General features: G+C 52.7%; 1 protein-coding gene across 1 annotated transcript in view; it reads left to right on the top strand.

Moving 5' to 3' along the window:
* LOC146788701 (fatty acyl-CoA hydrolase precursor, medium chain-like) overlaps window positions 1-15550 on the top strand; it is a 328083-nt gene extending 312533 nt beyond the window's left edge. Inside the window, exon 13 of the mRNA XM_085630306.1 lies at window positions 15316-15550. Within this exon, the coding sequence (XP_085486432.1) occupies window positions 15316-15505 (190 nt within the window). The 3' untranslated portion in view covers window positions 15506-15550. The remainder of the gene's footprint in view (window positions 1-15315) is intronic.
* Window positions 15551-18255: the final 2705 nt, after the last annotated feature.

The following is an 18255-nucleotide window of genomic DNA, read 5'->3' as shown; positions in this document are numbered from 1 at the left end:
GACAGCAGGACCCTCTCTTTCCTTCAAGGAGCTCTTTGGGGGTTGTAATACCACAGTGACAGCAGGCACCTCTCTTTTCTTCAAGGAGCCGTTTGGGGGTTGTTTCACTGCAGTGAGAGTAGGCACCTCTCTTTCCATCCAGAAGCTCTTTGGTAGTCGTTACACCTCAGTGACATCTCTCTTTCCTTCCGGGAGCTCTTTGAGGGTCGTTACACCTCAGTGATAGCAGGCACCTCTTTTTCCTTCCGGGAACACTTTGGGGGTCGTTTCACCTCAGTGACAGCAGGCACCTCTCTTTCCTTTTGGGAGCACTTTGGGGGTCATTTCACCTCAGTGACAGCAGGCCCATCTCTTTCCTTCCGGGAGCTCTTTGGGAGTCGTTACACCTCAGTGACACCTCTGTTTCCTTCCGGGAGCTCTCTAGGGGTCGTTACACCTCAGTGACAGCAGGCACCTCTCTTTTCTTCCAGGAGCTCTTTGGGGGTAGATTCACCTCAGTGACAGCAGGCACCTCTCTTTCCTTCCAGCCAGGAGCTCTTTGGGGGTCGTTACACCTCAGTGACAGAAGGCATCTCTCTTTCCTTCCAGGAGCTCTTTGGGGGTCGTTTCACCCCAGTGACAACAGGAACCTCTCTTTCCTTCCAAGAGCTCTTTGGGGATTGTTTCACCTCAGTCACAGCAGGCACCTCTCTTTCCTGCAAGGAGCTCTTTGGGGGTCGTTTCACCTCAGTGACAGCAGGCACCTCCCTCTCCTTCCAGTAGCTCTTTGGGGGTCGTTACACCTCAGTGACAGCAGGCACCTCTCTTTCCTTCAGGAGCTCTTTGGGAGTTGTTTCACCTCAGTGACAGCAGACACTTCTCTTTCCTTCCAGGAGCTCTTTGAGGGTTATTTCACCTCAGTGACAGAAGGCACCTCTATTTCCTCCCAGGAGCTCTCTGGGGGTTGTTTCACCTGAGTGACAGAAGGCACCTCTCTTTCCTTCCAGGAGCTCTTTGGGGGTCGTTTCACCCCAGTGACAACAGGAACCTCTCTTGCCTTCCAAGAGCTCTTTGGGGATTGTTTCACCTCAGTCACAGCAGGCACCTCTCTTTCCTGCAAGGAGCTCTTTGGGGGTCGTTTCACTACAGTGAGAGCAGGCACCTCTCTTTCCATCTAGAAGCACTTTGGGGGTTGTTACACCTCAGTGACAGCAGGCACCTCTCTTTCCTTCAGGGAGCTCTTTGGGGTTCTTACACCTCAGTGACAGCAGGCACCTCTCTTCCCTTCCGGGTGCTCTTCTGGGGTTGTTACACCTCAGTGACAGCAGGAACCTCCAATTCTTTGCGGGATCTCATTACGGGGTTCTTACACCTTAGTGACAGCAGGCACCTTTCTTTCCTTCCGGGAGCTCTTTGGGGGTCCTTACACCTAAGTGACAGCAGGCACCTCTCTTTCCTTCCAGCCAGGAGCTCTTTGGGGGTCGTTACACATCAGTGATAGCAGGCACCTCTCTTTCCTTCCAGGAGCTCTTTGGGGGTCTTTTCACCCCAGTGACAGCAGGCAACTCTCTTTCCTTCCAGGAGCTCTTTGGTGGTCATTTCACCTCAGTGACAGCAGGCACCTCTCTATCCTTCCGGGAGCTCTTTGGTAGTCGTTACACCTCAGTGACATCTCTCTTTCCTTCCGGGAGCTCTTTGGGGGCCGTTACACCTCAGTGATAGCAGGCACCTCTTTCTCCTTCCGGGAACACTTTGGGGGTCGTTTCATTTCAGTGACAGCAGGCACCTCTCTTTCCTTTCGGGAGCACTTTGGGGGTCATTTCACCTCAGTGACAGCAGGCCCATCTCTTTCCTTCCGGGAGCTCTTTGGGAGTAGATTCACCTCAGTGACAGCAGGCACCTCTCTTTCCTTCCAGCCAGGAGCTCTTTGGGGGTTCTTACACCTCAGTGACACCTCTGTTTCCTTCTGGGAGCTCTCTAGGGGTCGTTACACCTCAGTGACACCAGGCACCTCTCTTTCCTTCCAGGAGCTCTTTGGGGGTAGAGTCACCTCAGTGACAGCAGGCACCTCTCTTTCCTTCCAGCCAGGAGCTCTTTGGGGGGTCGTTACACCTCAGTGACAGCAGGCACCTCTCGTTCCTTCCAGGAGCTCTTTGGGGGTAGATTCACCTCAGTGACAGCAGGCACCTCTCTTTCCTTCCAGCCAGGAGCTCTTTGGGGGTTCTTACACCTCAGTGACAGCAGGACCCTCTCTTTCCTTCAAGGAGCTCTTTGGGGGTTGTAATACCACAGTGACAGCAGGCACCTCTCTTTTCTTCAAGGAGCCGTTTGGGGGTTGTTTCACTGCAGTGAGAGTAGGCACCTCTCTTTCCATCCAGAAGCTCTTTGGTAGTCGTTACACCTCAGTGACATCTCTCTTTCCTTCCGGGAGCTCTTTGAGGGTCGTTACACCTCAGTGATAGCAGGCACCTCTTTTTCCTTCCGGGAACACTTTGGGGGTCGTTTCACCTCAGTGACAGCAGGCACCTCTCTTTCCTTTTGGGAGCACTTTGGGGGTCATTTCACCTCAGTGACAGCAGGCCCATCTCTTTCCTTCCGGGAGCTCTTTGGGAGTCGTTACACCTCAGTGACACCTCTGTTTCCTTCCGGGAGCTCTCTAGGGGTCGTTACACCTCAGTGACAGCAGGCACCTCTCTTTTCTTCCAGGAGCTCTTTGGGGGTAGATTCACCTCAGTGACAGCAGGCACCTCTCTTTCCTTCCAGCCAGGAGCTCTTTGGGGGTCGTTACACCTCAGTGACAGAAGGCATCTCTCTTTCCTTCCAGGAGCTCTTTGGGGGTCGTTTCACCCCAGTGACAACAGGAACCTCTCTTTCCTTCCAAGAGCTCTTTGGGGATTGTTTCACCTCAGTCACAGCAGGCACCTCTCTTTCCTGCAAGGAGCTCTTTGGGGGTCGTTTCACCTCAGTGACAGCAGGCACCTCCCTCTCCTTCCAGTAGCTCTTTGGGGGTCGTTACACCTCAGTGACAGCAGGCACCTCTCTTTCCTTCAGGAGCTCTTTGGGAGTTGTTTCACCTCAGTGACAGCAGACACTTCTCTTTCCTTCCAGGAGCTCTTTGAGGGTTATTTCACCTCAGTGACAGAAGGCACCTCTATTTCCTCCCAGGAGCTCTCTGGGGGTTGTTTCACCTGAGTGACAGAAGGCACCTCTCTTTCCTTCCAGGAGCTCTTTGGGGGTCGTTTCACCCCAGTGACAACAGGAACCTCTCTTGCCTTCCAAGAGCTCTTTGGGGATTGTTTCACCTCAGTCACAGCAGGCACCTCTCTTTCCTGCAAGGAGCTCTTTGGGGGTCGTTTCACTACAGTGAGAGCAGGCACCTCTCTTTCCATCTAGAAGCACTTTGGGGGTTGTTACACCTCAGTGACAGCAGGCACCTCTCTTTCCTTCAGGGAGCTCTTTGGGGTTCTTACACCTCAGTGACAGCAGGCACCTCTCTTTCCTTCTGGGTGCTCTTCTGGGGTTGTTACACCTCAGTGACAGCAGGCACCTCCAATTCTTTGCGGGAGATCATTACGGGGTTCTTACACCTTAGTGACAGCAGGCACCTTTCTTTCCTTCCGGGAGCTCTTTGGGGGTCCTTACACCTAAGTGACAGCAGGCACCTCTCTTTCCTTCCGGCCAGGAGCTCTTTGGGGGTCGTTACACATCAGTGACAGCAGGCACCTCTCTTTCCTTCCAGGAGCTCTTTGGGGGTCTTTTCACCCCAGTGACAGCAGGCAACTCTCTTTCCTTCCAGGAGCTCTTTGGTGGTCGTTTCACCTCAGTGACAGCAGGCACCTCTCTATCCTTCCGGGAGCTCTTTGGTAGTCGTTACACCTCAGTGACATCTCTCTTTCCTTCCGGGAGCTCTTTGGGGGCCGTTACACCTCAGTGATAGCAGGCACCTCTTTCTCCTTCCGGGAACACTTTGGGGGTCGTTTCATTTCAGTGACAGCAGGCACCTCTCTTTCCTTTCGGGAGCACTTTGGGGGTCATTTCACCTCAGTGACAGCAGGCCCATCTCTTTCCTTCCGGGAGCTCTTTGGGAGTAGATTCACCTCAGTGACAGCAGGCACCTCTCTTTCCTTCCAGCCAGGAGCTCTTTGGGGGTTCTTACACCTCAGTGACACCTCTGTTTCCTTCTGGGAGCTCTCTAGGGGTCATTACACCTCAGTGACACCAGGCACCTCTCTTTCCTTCCAGGAGCTCTTTGGGGTTAGATTCACCTCAGTGACAGCAGGCACCTCTCTTTCCTTCCAGCCAGGACCTCTTTGGGGGTCGTTACACCTCAGTGACAGCAGGCACCTCTCTTTCCTTCCAGGAGCTCTTTGGGGGTAGATTCACCTCAGTGACAGCAGGCACCTCTCTTTCCTTCCAGCCAGGAGCTCTTTGGGGGTTCTTACACCTCAGTGACACCTCTGTTTCCTTCTGGGAGCTCTCTAGGGGTCGTTACACCTCAGTGACACCAGGCACCTCTCTTTCCTTCCAGGAGCTCTTTGGGGGTAGATTCACCTCAGTGACAGCAGGCACCACTCTTTCCTTCCAGCCAGGAGCTCTTTGGGGGGTCGTTACACCTCAGTGACAGCAGGCACCTCTCTTTCCTTCCAGGAGCTCTTTGGGGCTAGATTCACCTCAGTGACAGCAGGCACCTCTCTTTCCTTCCAGCCAGGAGCTCTGTGGGGGTTCTTACACCTCAGTGACAGCAGGACCCTCTCTTTTCTTCAAGGAGCCGTTTGGGGGTCGTTTCACTGCAGTGAGAGTAGGCACCTCTCTTTCCATCCAGAAGCTCTTTGGGGGTCGTTACACCTCAGTGACAGCAGGCACCTCTCTTTCCTTCCGGGAGCTCTTTGGGGTTCTTACACCTCAGTGACAGCAGGCACCTCTCTTTCCTTCCGGGAGCTCTTCTGGGGTTGTTACACCTCAGTGACAGCAGGCACCTCCAATTCTTTGCGGGAGCTCATTACGAGGTTCTTACACCTTAGTGACAGCAGGCACCTCTCTTTCCTTCCGGGAGCTCTTTGGGGGTCCTTACACCTAAGTGACAGCAGGCACCTCTCTTTCCTTCCAGCCAGGAGCTCTTTGGGGGTCGTTACACATCAGTGACAGCAGGCACCTCTCTTTCCTTCCAGGAGCTCTTTGGGGGTCTTTTCACCCCAGTGACAGCAGGCAACTCTGTTTCCTTCCAGGAGCTCTTTGGTGGTCGTTTCACCTCAGTGACAGCAGGCACCTCTCTTTCCTTCCAGGAGCTCTTTGGGGGTTGTTTCACCCCAGTGACAACAGGCACCTCTCTATCCTTCCGGGAGCACTTTGGGGCTTGTTTTACCTCAGTGACAGCAGGCACCTCTCTTTCCTTCCGGGAGCTCTTTGGGGGTCGTTACACCTCAGTGACAGCAGGCACCTCTCTTTCCTTCCGGGAGCCCTTTGGGGTTTGTTTCACCTCAGTGACAGCAGGCACCTCTCTTTCCTTCCGGGAGCTCTTTGGTAGTCGTTACACCTCAGTGACATCTCTCTTTCCTTCCGGGACTCCGGGACCTCTTTGAGGGTCGTTACACCTCAGTGATAGCAGGCACCTCTTTTTCCTTCCGGGAACACTTTGGGGGTCGTTTCACCTCAGTGACAGCAGGCACCTCTCTTTCCTTTTGGGAGCACTTTGGGGGTCATTTCACCTCAGTGACAGCAGGCTCATCTCTTTCCTTCCGGGAGCTCTCTAGGGGTCGTTACACCTCAGTGACAGCAGGCACCTCTCTTTTCTTCCAGGAGCTCTTTGGGGGTAGATTCACCTCAGTGACAGCAGGCACCTCTCTTTCCTTCCAGCCAGGAGCTCTTTGGGGGTCGTTACACCTCAGTGACAGAAGGCATCTCTCTTTCCTTCCAGGAGCTCTTTGGGGGTCGTTTCACCCCAGTGACAACAGGAACCTCTCTTTCCTTCCAAGAGCTCTTTGGGGATTGTTTCACCTCAGTCACAGCAGGCACCTCTCTTTCCTGCAAGGAGCTCTTTGGGGGTCGTTTCACCTCAGTGACAGCAGGCACCTCCCTCTCCTTCCAGTAGCTCTTTGGGGGTCGTTACACCTCAGTGACAGCAGGCACCTCTCTTTCCTTCAAGAGCTCTTTAGGTGTTGTTACACCTCAGTGACAGCAGGCACCTCTCTTTTCTTCCAGGAGCTCTTTGGGGCTAGATTCACCTCAGTGACAGCAGGCACCTCTCTTTCCTTCCAGCCAGGAGCTCTGTGGGGGTTCTTACACCTCAGTGACAGCAGGACCCTCTCTTTTCTTCAAGGAGCCGTTTGGGGGTCGTTTCACTGCAGTGAGAGTAGGCACCTCTCTTTCCATCCAGAAGCTCTTTGGGGGTCGTTACACCTCAGTGACAGCAGGCACCTCTCTTTCCTTCCGGGAGCTCTTTGGGGTTCTTACACCTCAGTGACAGCAGGCACCTCTCTTTCCTTCCGGGAGCTCTTCTGGGGTTGTTACACCTCAGTGACAGCAGGCACCTCCAATTCTTTGCGGGAGCTCATTACGAGGTTCTTACACCTTAGTGACAGCAGGCACCTCTCTTTCCTTCCGGGAGCTCTTTGGGGGTCCTTACACCTAAGTGACAGCAGGCACCTCTCTTTCCTTCCAGCCAGGAGCTCATTGGGGGTCGTTACACATCAGTGACAGCAGGCACCTCTCTTTCCTTCCAGGAGCTCTTTGGGGGTCTTTTCACCCCAGTGACAGCAGGCAACTCTGTTTCCTTCCAGGAGCTCTTTGGTGGTCGTTTCACCTCAGTGACAGCAGGCACCTCTCTTTCCTTCCAGGAGCTCTTTGGGGGTTGTTTCACCCCAGTGACAACAGGCACCTCTCTATCCTTCCGGGAGCACTTTGGGGCTTGTTTTACCTCAGTGACAGCAGGCACCTCTCTTTCCTTCCGGGAGCTCTTTGGGGGTCGTTACACCTCAGTGACAGCAGGCACCTCTCTTTCCTTCCGGGAGCCCTTTGGGGTTTGTTTCACCTCAGTGACAGCAGGCACCTCTCTTTCCTTCCGGGAGCTCTTTGGTAGTCGTTACACCTCAGTGACATCTCTCTTTCTTTCCGGGACCTCTTTGAGGGTCGTTACACCTCAGTGATAGCAGGCACCTCTTTTTCCTTCCGGGAACACTTTGGGGGTCGTTTCACCTCAGTGACAGCAGGCACCTCTCTTTCCTTTTGGGAGCACTTTGGGGGTCATTTCACCTCAGTGACAGCAGGCCCATCTCTTTCCTTCCGGGAGCTCTTTGGGAGTCGTTACACCTCAGTGACACCTCTGTTTCCTTCCGGGAGCTCTCTAGGGGTCGTTACACCTCAGTGACAGCAGGCACCTCTCTTTTCTTCCAGGAGCTCTTTGGGGGTAGATTCACCTCAGTGACAGCAGGCACCTCTCTTTCCTTCCAGCCAGGAGCTCTTTGGGGGTCGTTACACCTCAGTGACAGAAGGCATCTCTCTTTCCTTCCAGGAGCTCTTTGGGGGTCGTTTCACCCCAGTGACAACAGGAACCTCTCTTTCCTTCCAAGAGCTCTTTGGGGATTGTTTCACCTCAGTCACAGCAGGCACCTCTCTTTCCTGCAAGGAGCTCTTTGGGGGTCGTTTCACCTCAGTGACAGCAGGCACCTCCCTCTCCTTCCAGTAGCTCTTTGGGGGTCGTTACACCTCAGTGACAGCAGGCACCTCTCTTTCCTTCAAGAGCTCTTTAGGTGTTGTTACACCTCAGTGACAGCAGGCACCTCTCTTTTCTTCCAGGAGCTCTTTGGGAGTTGTTTCACCTCAGTGACAGCAGACACTTCTCTTTCCTTCCAGGAGCTCTTTGAGGGTTATTTCACCTCAGTGACAGAAGGCACCTCTATTTCCTCCCAGGAGCTCTCTGGGGGTTGTTTCACCTGAGTGACAGAAGGCACCTCTCTTTCCTTCCAGGAGCTCTTTGGGGGTCGTTTCACCCCAGTGACAACAGGAACCTCTCTTGCCTTCCAAGAGCTCTTTGGGGATTGTTTCACCTCAGTCACAGCAGGCACCTCTCTTTCCTGCAAGGAGCTCTTTGGGGGTCGTTTCACTACAGTGAGAGCAGGCACCTCTCTTTCCATCTAGAAGCACTTTGGGGGTTGTTACACCTCAGTGACAGCAGGCACCTCTCTTTCCTTCAGGGAGCTCTTTGGGGTTCTTACACCTCAGTGACAGCAGGCACCTCTCTTTCCTTCCGGGTGCTCTTCTGGGGTTGTTACACCTCAGTGACAGCAGGCACCTCCAATTCTTTGCGGGAGCTCATTACGGGGTTCTTACACCTTAGTGACAGCAGGCACCTCTCTTTCCTTCCGGGAGCTTTTTGGGGGTCCTTACACCTAAGTGACAGCAGGCACCTCTCTTTCCTTCCAGCCAGGAGCTCTTTGGGGGTCGTTACACATCAGTGACAGCAGGCACCTCTCTTTCCTTCCAGGAGCTCTTTGGGGGTCTTTTCACCCCAGTGACAGCAGGCAACTCTCTTTCCTTCCAGGAGCTCTTTGGTGGTCGTTTCACCTCAGTGACAGCAGGCACCTCTCTATCCTTCCGGGAGCTCTTTGGTAGTCGTTACACCTCAGTGACATCTCTCTTTCCTTCCGGGAGCTCTTTGGGGGCCTTTACACCTCAGTGATAGCAGGCACCTCTTTCTCCTTCCGGGAACACTTTGGGGGTTGTTTCATCTCAGTGACAGCAGGCACCTCTCTTTCCTTTCAGGAGCACTTTGGGGGTCATTTCACCTCAGTGACAGCAGGCCCATCTCTTTCCTTCCGGGAGCTCTTTGGGAGTAGATTCACCTCAGTGACAGCAGGCACCTCTCTTTCCTTCCAGCCAGGAGCTCTTTGGGGGTTCTTACACCTCAGTGACACCTCTGTTTCCTTCTGGGAGCTCTCTAGGGGTCGTTACACCCCAGTGACACCAGGCACCTCTCTTTCCTTCCAGGAGCTCTTTGGGGGTAGATTCACCTCAGTGACAGCAGGCACCTCTCTTTCCTTCCAGCCAGGACCTCTTTGGGGGTCGTTACACCTCAGTGACAGCAGGCACCTCTCTTTCCTTCCAGGAGCTCTTTGGGGGTAGATTCACCTCAGTGACAGCAGGCACCTCTCTTTCCTTCCAGCCAGGAGCTCTTTGGGGGTTCTTACACCTCAGTGACACCTCTGTTTCCTTCTGGGAGCTCTCTAGGGGTCGTTACACCTCAGTGACACCAGGCACCTCTCTTTCCTTCCAGGAGCTCTTTGGGGGTAGATTCACCTCAGTGACAGCAGGCACCTCTCTTTCCTTCCAGCCAGGAGCTCTTTGGGGGGTCGTTACACCTCAGTGACAGCAGGCACCTCTCTTTCCTTCCAGGAGCTCTTTGGGGGTAGATTCACCTCAGTGACAGCAGGCACCTCTCTTTCCTTCCAGCCAGGAGCTCTTTGGGGGTTCTTACACCTCAGTGACAGCAGGACCCTCTCTTTCCTTCAAGGAGCTCTTTGGGGGTTGTAATACCACAGTGACAGCAGGCACCTCTCTTTTCTTCAAGGAGCCGTTTGGGGGTTGTTTCACTGCAGTGAGAGTAGGCACCTCTCTTTCCATCCAGAAGCTCTTTGGTAGTCGTTACACCTCAGTGACATCTCTCTTTCCTTCCGGGAGCTCTTTGAGGGTCGTTACACCTCAGTGATAGCAGGCACCTCTTTTTCCTTCCGGGAACACTTTGGGGGTCGTTTCACCTCAGTGACAGCAGGCACCTCTCTTTCCTTTTGGGAGCACTTTGGGGGTCATTTCACCTCAGTGACAGCAGGCCCATCTCTTTCCTTCCGGGAGCTCTTTGGGAGTCGTTACACCTCAGTGACACCTCTGTTTCCTTCCGGGAGCTCTCTAGGGGTCGTTACACCTCAGTGACAGCAGGCACCTCTCTTTTCTTCCAGGAGCTCTTTGGGGGTAGATTCACCTCAGTGACAGCAGGCACCTCTCTTTCCTTCCAGCCAGGAGCTCTTTGGGGGTCGTTACACCTCAGTGACAGAAGGCATCTCTCTTTCCTTCCAGGAGCTCTTTGGGGGTCGTTTCACCCCAGTGACAACAGGAACCTCTCTTTCCTTCCAAGAGCTCTTTGGGGATTGTTTCACCTCAGTCACAGCAGGCACCTCTCTTTCCTGCAAGGAGCTCTTTGGGGGTCGTTTCACCTCAGTGACAGCAGGCACCTCCCTCTCCTTCCAGTAGCTCTTTGGGGGTCGTTACACCTCAGTGACAGCAGGCACCTCTCTTTCCTTCAGGAGCTCTTTGGGAGTTGTTTCACCTCAGTGACAGCAGACACTTCTCTTTCCTTCCAGGAGCTCTTTGAGGGTTATTTCACCTCAGTGACAGAAGGCACCTCTATTTCCTCCCAGGAGCTCTCTGGGGGTTGTTTCACCTGAGTGACAGAAGGCACCTCTCTTTCCTTCCAGGAGCTCTTTGGGGGTCGTTTCACCCCAGTGACAACAGGAACCTCTCTTGCCTTCCAAGAGCTCTTTGGGGATTGTTTCACCTCAGTCACAGCAGGCACCTCTCTTTCCTGCAAGGAGCTCTTTGGGGGTCGTTTCACTACAGTGAGAGCAGGCACCTCTCTTTCCATCTAGAAGCACTTTGGGGGTTGTTACACCTCAGTGACAGCAGGCACCTCTCTTTCCTTCAGGGAGCTCTTTGGGGTTCTTACACCTCAGTGACAGCAGGCACCTCTCTTCCCTTCCGGGTGCTCTTCTGGGGTTGTTACACCTCAGTGACAGCAGGAACCTCCAATTCTTTGCGGGATCTCATTACGGGGTTCTTACACCTTAGTGACAGCAGGCACCTTTCTTTCCTTCCGGGAGCTCTTTGGGGGTCCTTACACCTAAGTGACAGCAGGCACCTCTCTTTCCTTCCAGCCAGGAGCTCTTTGGGGGTCGTTACACATCAGTGATAGCAGGCACCTCTCTTTCCTTCCAGGAGCTCTTTGGGGGTCTTTTCACCCCAGTGACAGCAGGCAACTCTCTTTCCTTCCAGGAGCTCTTTGGTGGTCATTTCACCTCAGTGACAGCAGGCACCTCTCTATCCTTCCGGGAGCTCTTTGGTAGTCGTTACACCTCAGTGACATCTCTCTTTCCTTCCGGGAGCTCTTTGGGGGCCGTTACACCTCAGTGATAGCAGGCACCTCTTTCTCCTTCCGGGAACACTTTGGGGGTCGTTTCATTTCAGTGACAGCAGGCACCTCTCTTTCCTTTCGGGAGCACTTTGGGGGTCATTTCACCTCAGTGACAGCAGGCCCATCTCTTTCCTTCCGGGAGCTCTTTGGGAGTAGATTCACCTCAGTGACAGCAGGCACCTCTCTTTCCTTCCAGCCAGGAGCTCTTTGGGGGTTCTTACACCTCAGTGACACCTCTGTTTCCTTCTGGGAGCTCTCTAGGGGTCGTTACACCTCAGTGACACCAGGCACCTCTCTTTCCTTCCAGGAGCTCTTTGGGGGTAGAGTCACCTCAGTGACAGCAGGCACCTCTCTTTCCTTCCAGCCAGGAGCTCTTTGGGGGGTCGTTACACCTCAGTGACAGCAGGCACCTCTCGTTCCTTCCAGGAGCTCTTTGGGGGTAGATTCACCTCAGTGACAGCAGGCACCTCTCTTTCCTTCCAGCCAGGAGCTCTTTGGGGGTTCTTACACCTCAGTGACAGCAGGACCCTCTCTTTCCTTCAAGGAGCTCTTTGGGGGTTGTAATACCACAGTGACAGCAGGCACCTCTCTTTTCTTCAAGGAGCCGTTTGGGGGTTGTTTCACTGCAGTGAGAGTAGGCACCTCTCTTTCCATCCAGAAGCTCTTTGGTAGTCGTTACACCTCAGTGACATCTCTCTTTCCTTCCGGGAGCTCTTTGAGGGTCGTTACACCTCAGTGATAGCAGGCACCTCTTTTTCCTTCCGGGAACACTTTGGGGGTCGTTTCACCTCAGTGACAGCAGGCACCTCTCTTTCCTTTTGGGAGCACTTTGGGGGTCATTTCACCTCAGTGACAGCAGGCCCATCTCTTTCCTTCCGGGAGCTCTTTGGGAGTCGTTACACCTCAGTGACACCTCTGTTTCCTTCCGGGAGCTCTCTAGGGGTCGTTACACCTCAGTGACAGCAGGCACCTCTCTTTTCTTCCAGGAGCTCTTTGGGGGTAGATTCACCTCAGTGACAGCAGGCACCTCTCTTTCCTTCCAGCCAGGAGCTCTTTGGGGGTCGTTACACCTCAGTGACAGAAGGCATCTCTCTTTCCTTCCAGGAGCTCTTTGGGGGTCGTTTCACCCCAGTGACAACAGGAACCTCTCTTTCCTTCCAAGAGCTCTTTGGGGATTGTTTCACCTCAGTCACAGCAGGCACCTCTCTTTCCTGCAAGGAGCTCTTTGGGGGTCGTTTCACCTCAGTGACAGCAGGCACCTCCCTCTCCTTCCAGTAGCTCTTTGGGGGTCGTTACACCTCAGTGACAGCAGGCACCTCTCTTTCCTTCAGGAGCTCTTTGGGAGTTGTTTCACCTCAGTGACAGCAGACACTTCTCTTTCCTTCCAGGAGCTCTTTGAGGGTTATTTCACCTCAGTGACAGAAGGCACCTCTATTTCCTCCCAGGAGCTCTCTGGGGGTCGTTTCACCCCAGTGACAACAGGAACCTCTCTTGCCTTCCAAGAGCTCTTTGGGGATTGTTTCACCTCAGTCACAGCAGGCACCTCTCTTTCCTGCAAGGAGCTCTTTGGGGGTCGTTTCACTACAGTGAGAGCAGGCACCTCTCTTTCCATCTAGAAGCACTTTGGGGGTTGTTACACCTCAGTGACAGCAGGCACCTCTCTTTCCTTCAGGGAGCTCTTTGGGGTTCTTACACCTCAGTGACAGCAGGCACCTCTCTTCCCTTCCGGGTGCTCTTCTGGGGTTGTTTCACCTCACTGACAGCAGGCACCTCTCTTTCTTTCAAGGGGGTCTTTGGGGGTTGTTACACCTCAGTGAAAGCAAGAACCTCTCTTTCCTTCCAGGAGCTCTTTGGGGGTCTTTACACCTCAATGACAGCAGGCACCTCCCTTTCCTTCCAGGAGCACTTTGGGGGTCGTTTAACCTCAGTGACAGCAGACAATTCTCTTTCCTTCCAGGAGCTCTTCTTTTGTGGCTTGTTTCAATTCAGTGACAGCAGGCAACTCCCTTTCCTTCCAAGAGCTAGTTGAGGGTTGTTACACCTCAGTGACAGCAGGCACCTCGCATTCCTTCCAGGCAGGAGCTCTTTGGGGGTCGTTACACCTCAGTGACAGCAGGCACCTCTCTTTCCTTCCAGGAGCTCTTTGGGGGTCATTTCACCCCAGTGACAGCAGGCCCCTGTCTTTCCTTCCAGCCAGGAGCTCTTTGGAGGATGTTACACCTCAGTGATAGCAGGCACTTCTCTTTCCTTCCAGGAGCTCTTTGAGGGTCGTTTCACCAAAGTGACAACAGAACCTCTCTTTCCTTCCAGGAACTCTTTGGGGGTCGTTACACCTCAGTGACAGCAGGCACCTCTCTTTCCTTCCAAGAGCTCTATGGAGATTGTTTCACCTTAGCAGGCACCTCTATGTCCTGCAAGCAGCTCTTTGGGGGTTATTTCACCTCAGTGACAGCAGGCACCTCTCTTTGCTTCCAGGAGCTCTTTGGGGGTCGTTTCACCTCAGTGACAGCAGACACCTCTCATTCCTTCAAGCCAGAAGCTCTTTGAGGGTCGTTACATCTCAGTGACAGCAGGCACCTGTCTTTCATTCCAGGAGCCCTTTGGGGGTCGTTTCAACTCAGTGACAGCAGGCACCTCTCTTTCCTACCAGGAGCTCTTTGGGGTTCGTTTTACCTCAGTGACAGCAGGCACCTCTCTTTCCTTCCAGGAGCTCTTTGGGGGTCGGTACACCTTAATGACAGCAGGCACCTCTCTTTCCTTCCAGGAGCTCTCTGGGGGTTGTTCTTTGGGGTTTGTTACACCTCAGTAAAAGCAGGCACCTCTCTTTCCTTCCAGGAGCTCATTGGGGGTTGTTACATCTCAGTGACAGCAGGCACCTCTCTTTTCTTCCAGGAGCTCTTTGCGAGTTGTTTCACCTCAGTGACAGCAGACACCTCTATTTCCTTCCAGGAGCTCTTTGGGGGTTGTTTCACCTCCGTGACAGCAGGCACCTCTCTTTCCTTCAAGGAGCTATTTGGAGGTTGTGTCACCTCAGTGACAGCAGGCACCTCTCTTTCCTACCAGGAGCTCTTTGGGGGTTGTTACACCTCAGTGACAGCAGCCACCTCTATTTCCTTCCAGGAGCTCTTTGGGGGTTGTTACACCTCAGTGACAGCGGGCCCCTCTCTTTCCTTCGAGGAGCTCTTTGGGGGTCGTTACACCTCAGTGACAGCGGGCCCCTCTCTTTCTTTCGAGGAGCTCTTTGGGGGTCGTTACACCTCAGTGACAGCAGCCACCTCTCTTTCCTTCCAGGAGCTCTTTGGGGTTCGTTTTACCTCAGTGACAGCAGGCACCTCTCTTTCCTTCCAGGAGCTCTTTGGGGGTCGGTACACCTTAATGACAGCAGGCACCTCTCTTTCCTTCCAGGAGCTCTCTGGGGGTTGTTCTTTGGGGTTTGTTACACCTCAGTGACAGCAGGCACCTCTCTTTCCTTCCAGGAGCTCTTTGGGGGTTGTTACATCTCAGTGACAGCAGGCACCTCTCTTTTCTTCCAGGAGCTCTTTGCGAGTTGTTTCACCTCAGTGACAGCAGACACCTCTATTTCCTTCCAGGAGCTCTTTGGGGGTTGTTTCACCTCAGTGACAGCAGGCACCTCTCTTTCCTTCAAGGAGCTATTTGGAGGTTGTGTCACCTCAGTGACAGCAGACACCTCTCTTTCCTACCAGGAGCTCTTTGGGGGTTGTTACACCTCAGTGACAGCAGCCACCTCTCTTTCCTTCCAGGAGCTCTTTGGGGGTTGTTACACCTCAGTGACAGCGGGCCTCTCTCTTTTCATCGAGGAGCTCTTTGGGGGTCGTTACACCTCAGTGACAGCGGGCCCCTCTCTTTCCTTCGAGGAGCTCTTTGGGGGTCGTTACACCTCAGTGACAGCAGCCACCTCTCTTTCCTTCCAGGAGCTCTTTGGGGGTTGTTACACCTCAGTGACAGCGGGCCCCTCTCTTTCCTTCGAGGAGCTCTTTGGGGGTTGTTACACCTCAGTGACAGCAGCCACCTCTCTTTCCTTCCAGGAGCTCTTTGGGGGTTGTTACACCTCAGTGACAGCGGGCCCCTCTCTTTCCTTCGAGGAGCTCTTTGTGGGTTGTTACACCTCAGTGACAGCAGGCACCTCTCTTTCCTTCCAGGAGCCCTAATGGCGACGGTCTGCCCGAGTGGCCGGTGTATGATGGTGACGAGAAATATCTGGCGATAGACCTGGAGCCCAAGGTGGGCACGAAGCTGAAGGGCAGCAGGGTGGACTTCTGGCTCCAGACCCTCCCGAAAATGATAGAGGAAGCTCAAAAACAGCAAAAAGAACCTGATGCCAAGATATGAGAAAATAAAGTTGCAAATCTAACATTAAAAACAGTTTCAAACTAAGCTGAGGCTTTTGCTTAAGGATTCTGATTTAATTCACTTAGAGGATGAATAATTGCCCAACATCTTCAGGATTTGTGCGGTCCTGGGTGATATATATTTTGAGCCCCAGTTTGAAAAAATGTTACACTTATTACCCCCTTTCAGCGCATTCAAGTCCTTATGATGGCTTACATGGTTTACACTTGCCATCTTTGCTCAGTGGGTCAACACCTGGTAGTTGTCAGGAGGGCTTGTGCTGGCGGGCGCTCCTTTCGCACACTGGCAGCTAAACTTTGGAATGCCCTTCCTGTACATATCTGGAGTATGGATAATTATCTGACATTTCCTAAAGCACTGAAGACACATTTTTTCCTTCTCTTTAGGTTTTTTGTAGTCAATGCCCCTCAATTTGCCGGTGTGGCTTGTAACAGCCCACTGGTCTTTTTTAGTCTCGCCTATGCAGCATACAAGCAGTGACCTCTTGGAATCATTCCAGGCTTTTTTGGAAACTTGTGCATGTTCTGCACTGTTTCCAATGGGCACTCATACATGTACAGCGTTTACCTTGTGGGAGCGAGCAGCGGCACCATCTGTTTACAATTATCGTGCTCGCTCCCGCAAGGTAAACGCTGTACATGGACTGAGCCTCAAAGCCGCACCCCCGTGTGATATTCGGCAAATCACTTTGTTTTGGGGCATCAGTTTCGTGCCCCTCACCCGCCATTTCTCAGTCAGGGCAGACTGCGCTCTTCTCAATATTGGCATTCGAGACAGAGGCAGACTGAGAGAGTGTCCCTGTGTGATTAATTTAACACAGTCTCTAGATTGCCTCTTGCACCCATGCAGCATCCAGCGAGTCCCTGCAGAGCCGCTGACTCTTCAAGGAGCCCGTTATCCTGGACCTCCCGAGTGCGAGGCAAGGTCCTGGGCTTGCCTGCTGCTGGGCTCCGGAGCTCCCCACCCACGCAGCTCTCCTGGTGCCTTCCAGACTCTATCCAGACTTGGCTCATTCCTCTGCCCGCAACCACATGTATCGAGTGTCGCTGTGTGTACCAGTACTATACAACCGTGCACAAGCTTTTAACACATACATGCGGCTCACCGTGAAAGCATGGGTTCAAAAATCGAGCACGGTTGTATAGTACTGGTACTATATTGTATAGCGCTTTTCTACTCATTGCGACTGCTGTTGCGCTTCAACAGCAAATCAACGCACACGCGCAATTATCTCACCGCAACATACACGAAGCGTAGACTTTTGATAGAGGGATTGGAGAGTGAGTCCTGCAAGAGTCCATGCACTGTTCAATACTCTAGTGCACACCGGAGAACCGAGAACGGCACCACTTGCCCTTGGTCGTAAGTATGTGCTCGGTAACTAGAATGAGCCCGAAACTACCAGGTGAGATAGGCAACATGGCTGTGCTTCAGGAACAGATACTGGAAACAGTAGAATACAATAATGCTGGGCAGACACCAGTGCTAGTGCAGCAAAAGCCTGACCCAGACAACAGACCAATGAAATGAAAACAGGGGCGAGTGCAGCAAAACAAGGTAACAGGCACCAGACCAAAGGCATTTAAACCTGTAGAGCAGACACCGGTGCTAGTGCAAAATAGGCACAAACAATGCATCTAATTAATTGCTCCCAGTTGCCTTCTTGTTTCTCTCCTCCCACTAACTCTTCCGTTTCGCACATTCTCAGTTCCTGCCTCTCCCTCCCTGCTCTCGCCCAGCCCTCTTTCTAGCTATTGTTAGCGCCCCTGTGAAGCTCTCTCTGGTAGACGCATTCTTTCAAGCGCAACCCCCCAAGCCTCCTCCCTGTCCAGCTGTCCCAGCGGCACCATTCACTCACCGCATCTCTTAGAGAGTGATTAACTGCCCGGCAGAGTTCAGAGCCAGGCCAGTGAATGCGAAAGGGGCGGGACCATTCATGGAAAGGGTTTCTATGCGCGCGGCTATTCACACACCTAATTACAGAACACGCTTGGGCCTACATCTACTGGGGATTTGTTCCTCGGACTGAGTACATTGAGCGTGAAAAACACACTCAATAATAGTTCTCAAAAAGCTCAAAGTGCGTAAAGTTCCCACGAAATGGCTTTTAAAAACAAAACTGCTAAATTCAGTTGGAAAAAGAATGAGCAACAAAAAAAATATTTTGGTAGCTCTATCGTAATAGAGGCAAAGGACGACTTAAGTCGTTTTGAGGATTTCTCTGGAGTGCTTAATAGTCAGTACATTATGATAGATTTTGTAACTCCAGTTTCCTACGGTGGAGTTAAGAGCCTAATTGGACTAACGGTGTAGGCGGAGTTGGGTCGCAAAAATATGTTGCTGCCGTGTAGTAGCTGCTATGCACAGTGTAACTGTAACAATTTGGAGGTGTTATTCCCTTTTTACGTTTCCTAACTGGTTCTTATGCATGGCCATCTCTGCTAAGGAAAAGCTAAGTCGTGTAGCCAACAATGTTTGAGAAGTGCTACTATCAATGGAAAGCGTCTGCCTTTTTTATGCTGGGGGAAAAAAGGAAGTAGACACTCCAGTGAGACTCTACTTTAATTTAGGAGTACTAGTTCCATTACAGAAATCTGCCCGGTGGGTGATAATGTGCTGCATGGCTAAACACTTATAAGGTCCCAAAGGCGAGACCTATTGGCTATGCCAATGCTTGTTTCTTTTGTCATGATAGGTTTCATCGCAGTTAGCTGCTATTATTGCTATTA

This window comes from Triturus cristatus, chromosome 10 (genome assembly GCF_964204655.1).
Source record: "Triturus cristatus chromosome 10, aTriCri1.1, whole genome shotgun sequence".
Classification (NCBI taxonomy): domain Eukaryota; kingdom Metazoa; phylum Chordata; class Amphibia; order Caudata; family Salamandridae; genus Triturus; species Triturus cristatus.
This window is presented reverse-complemented; position numbering and strand designations above follow the sequence as displayed.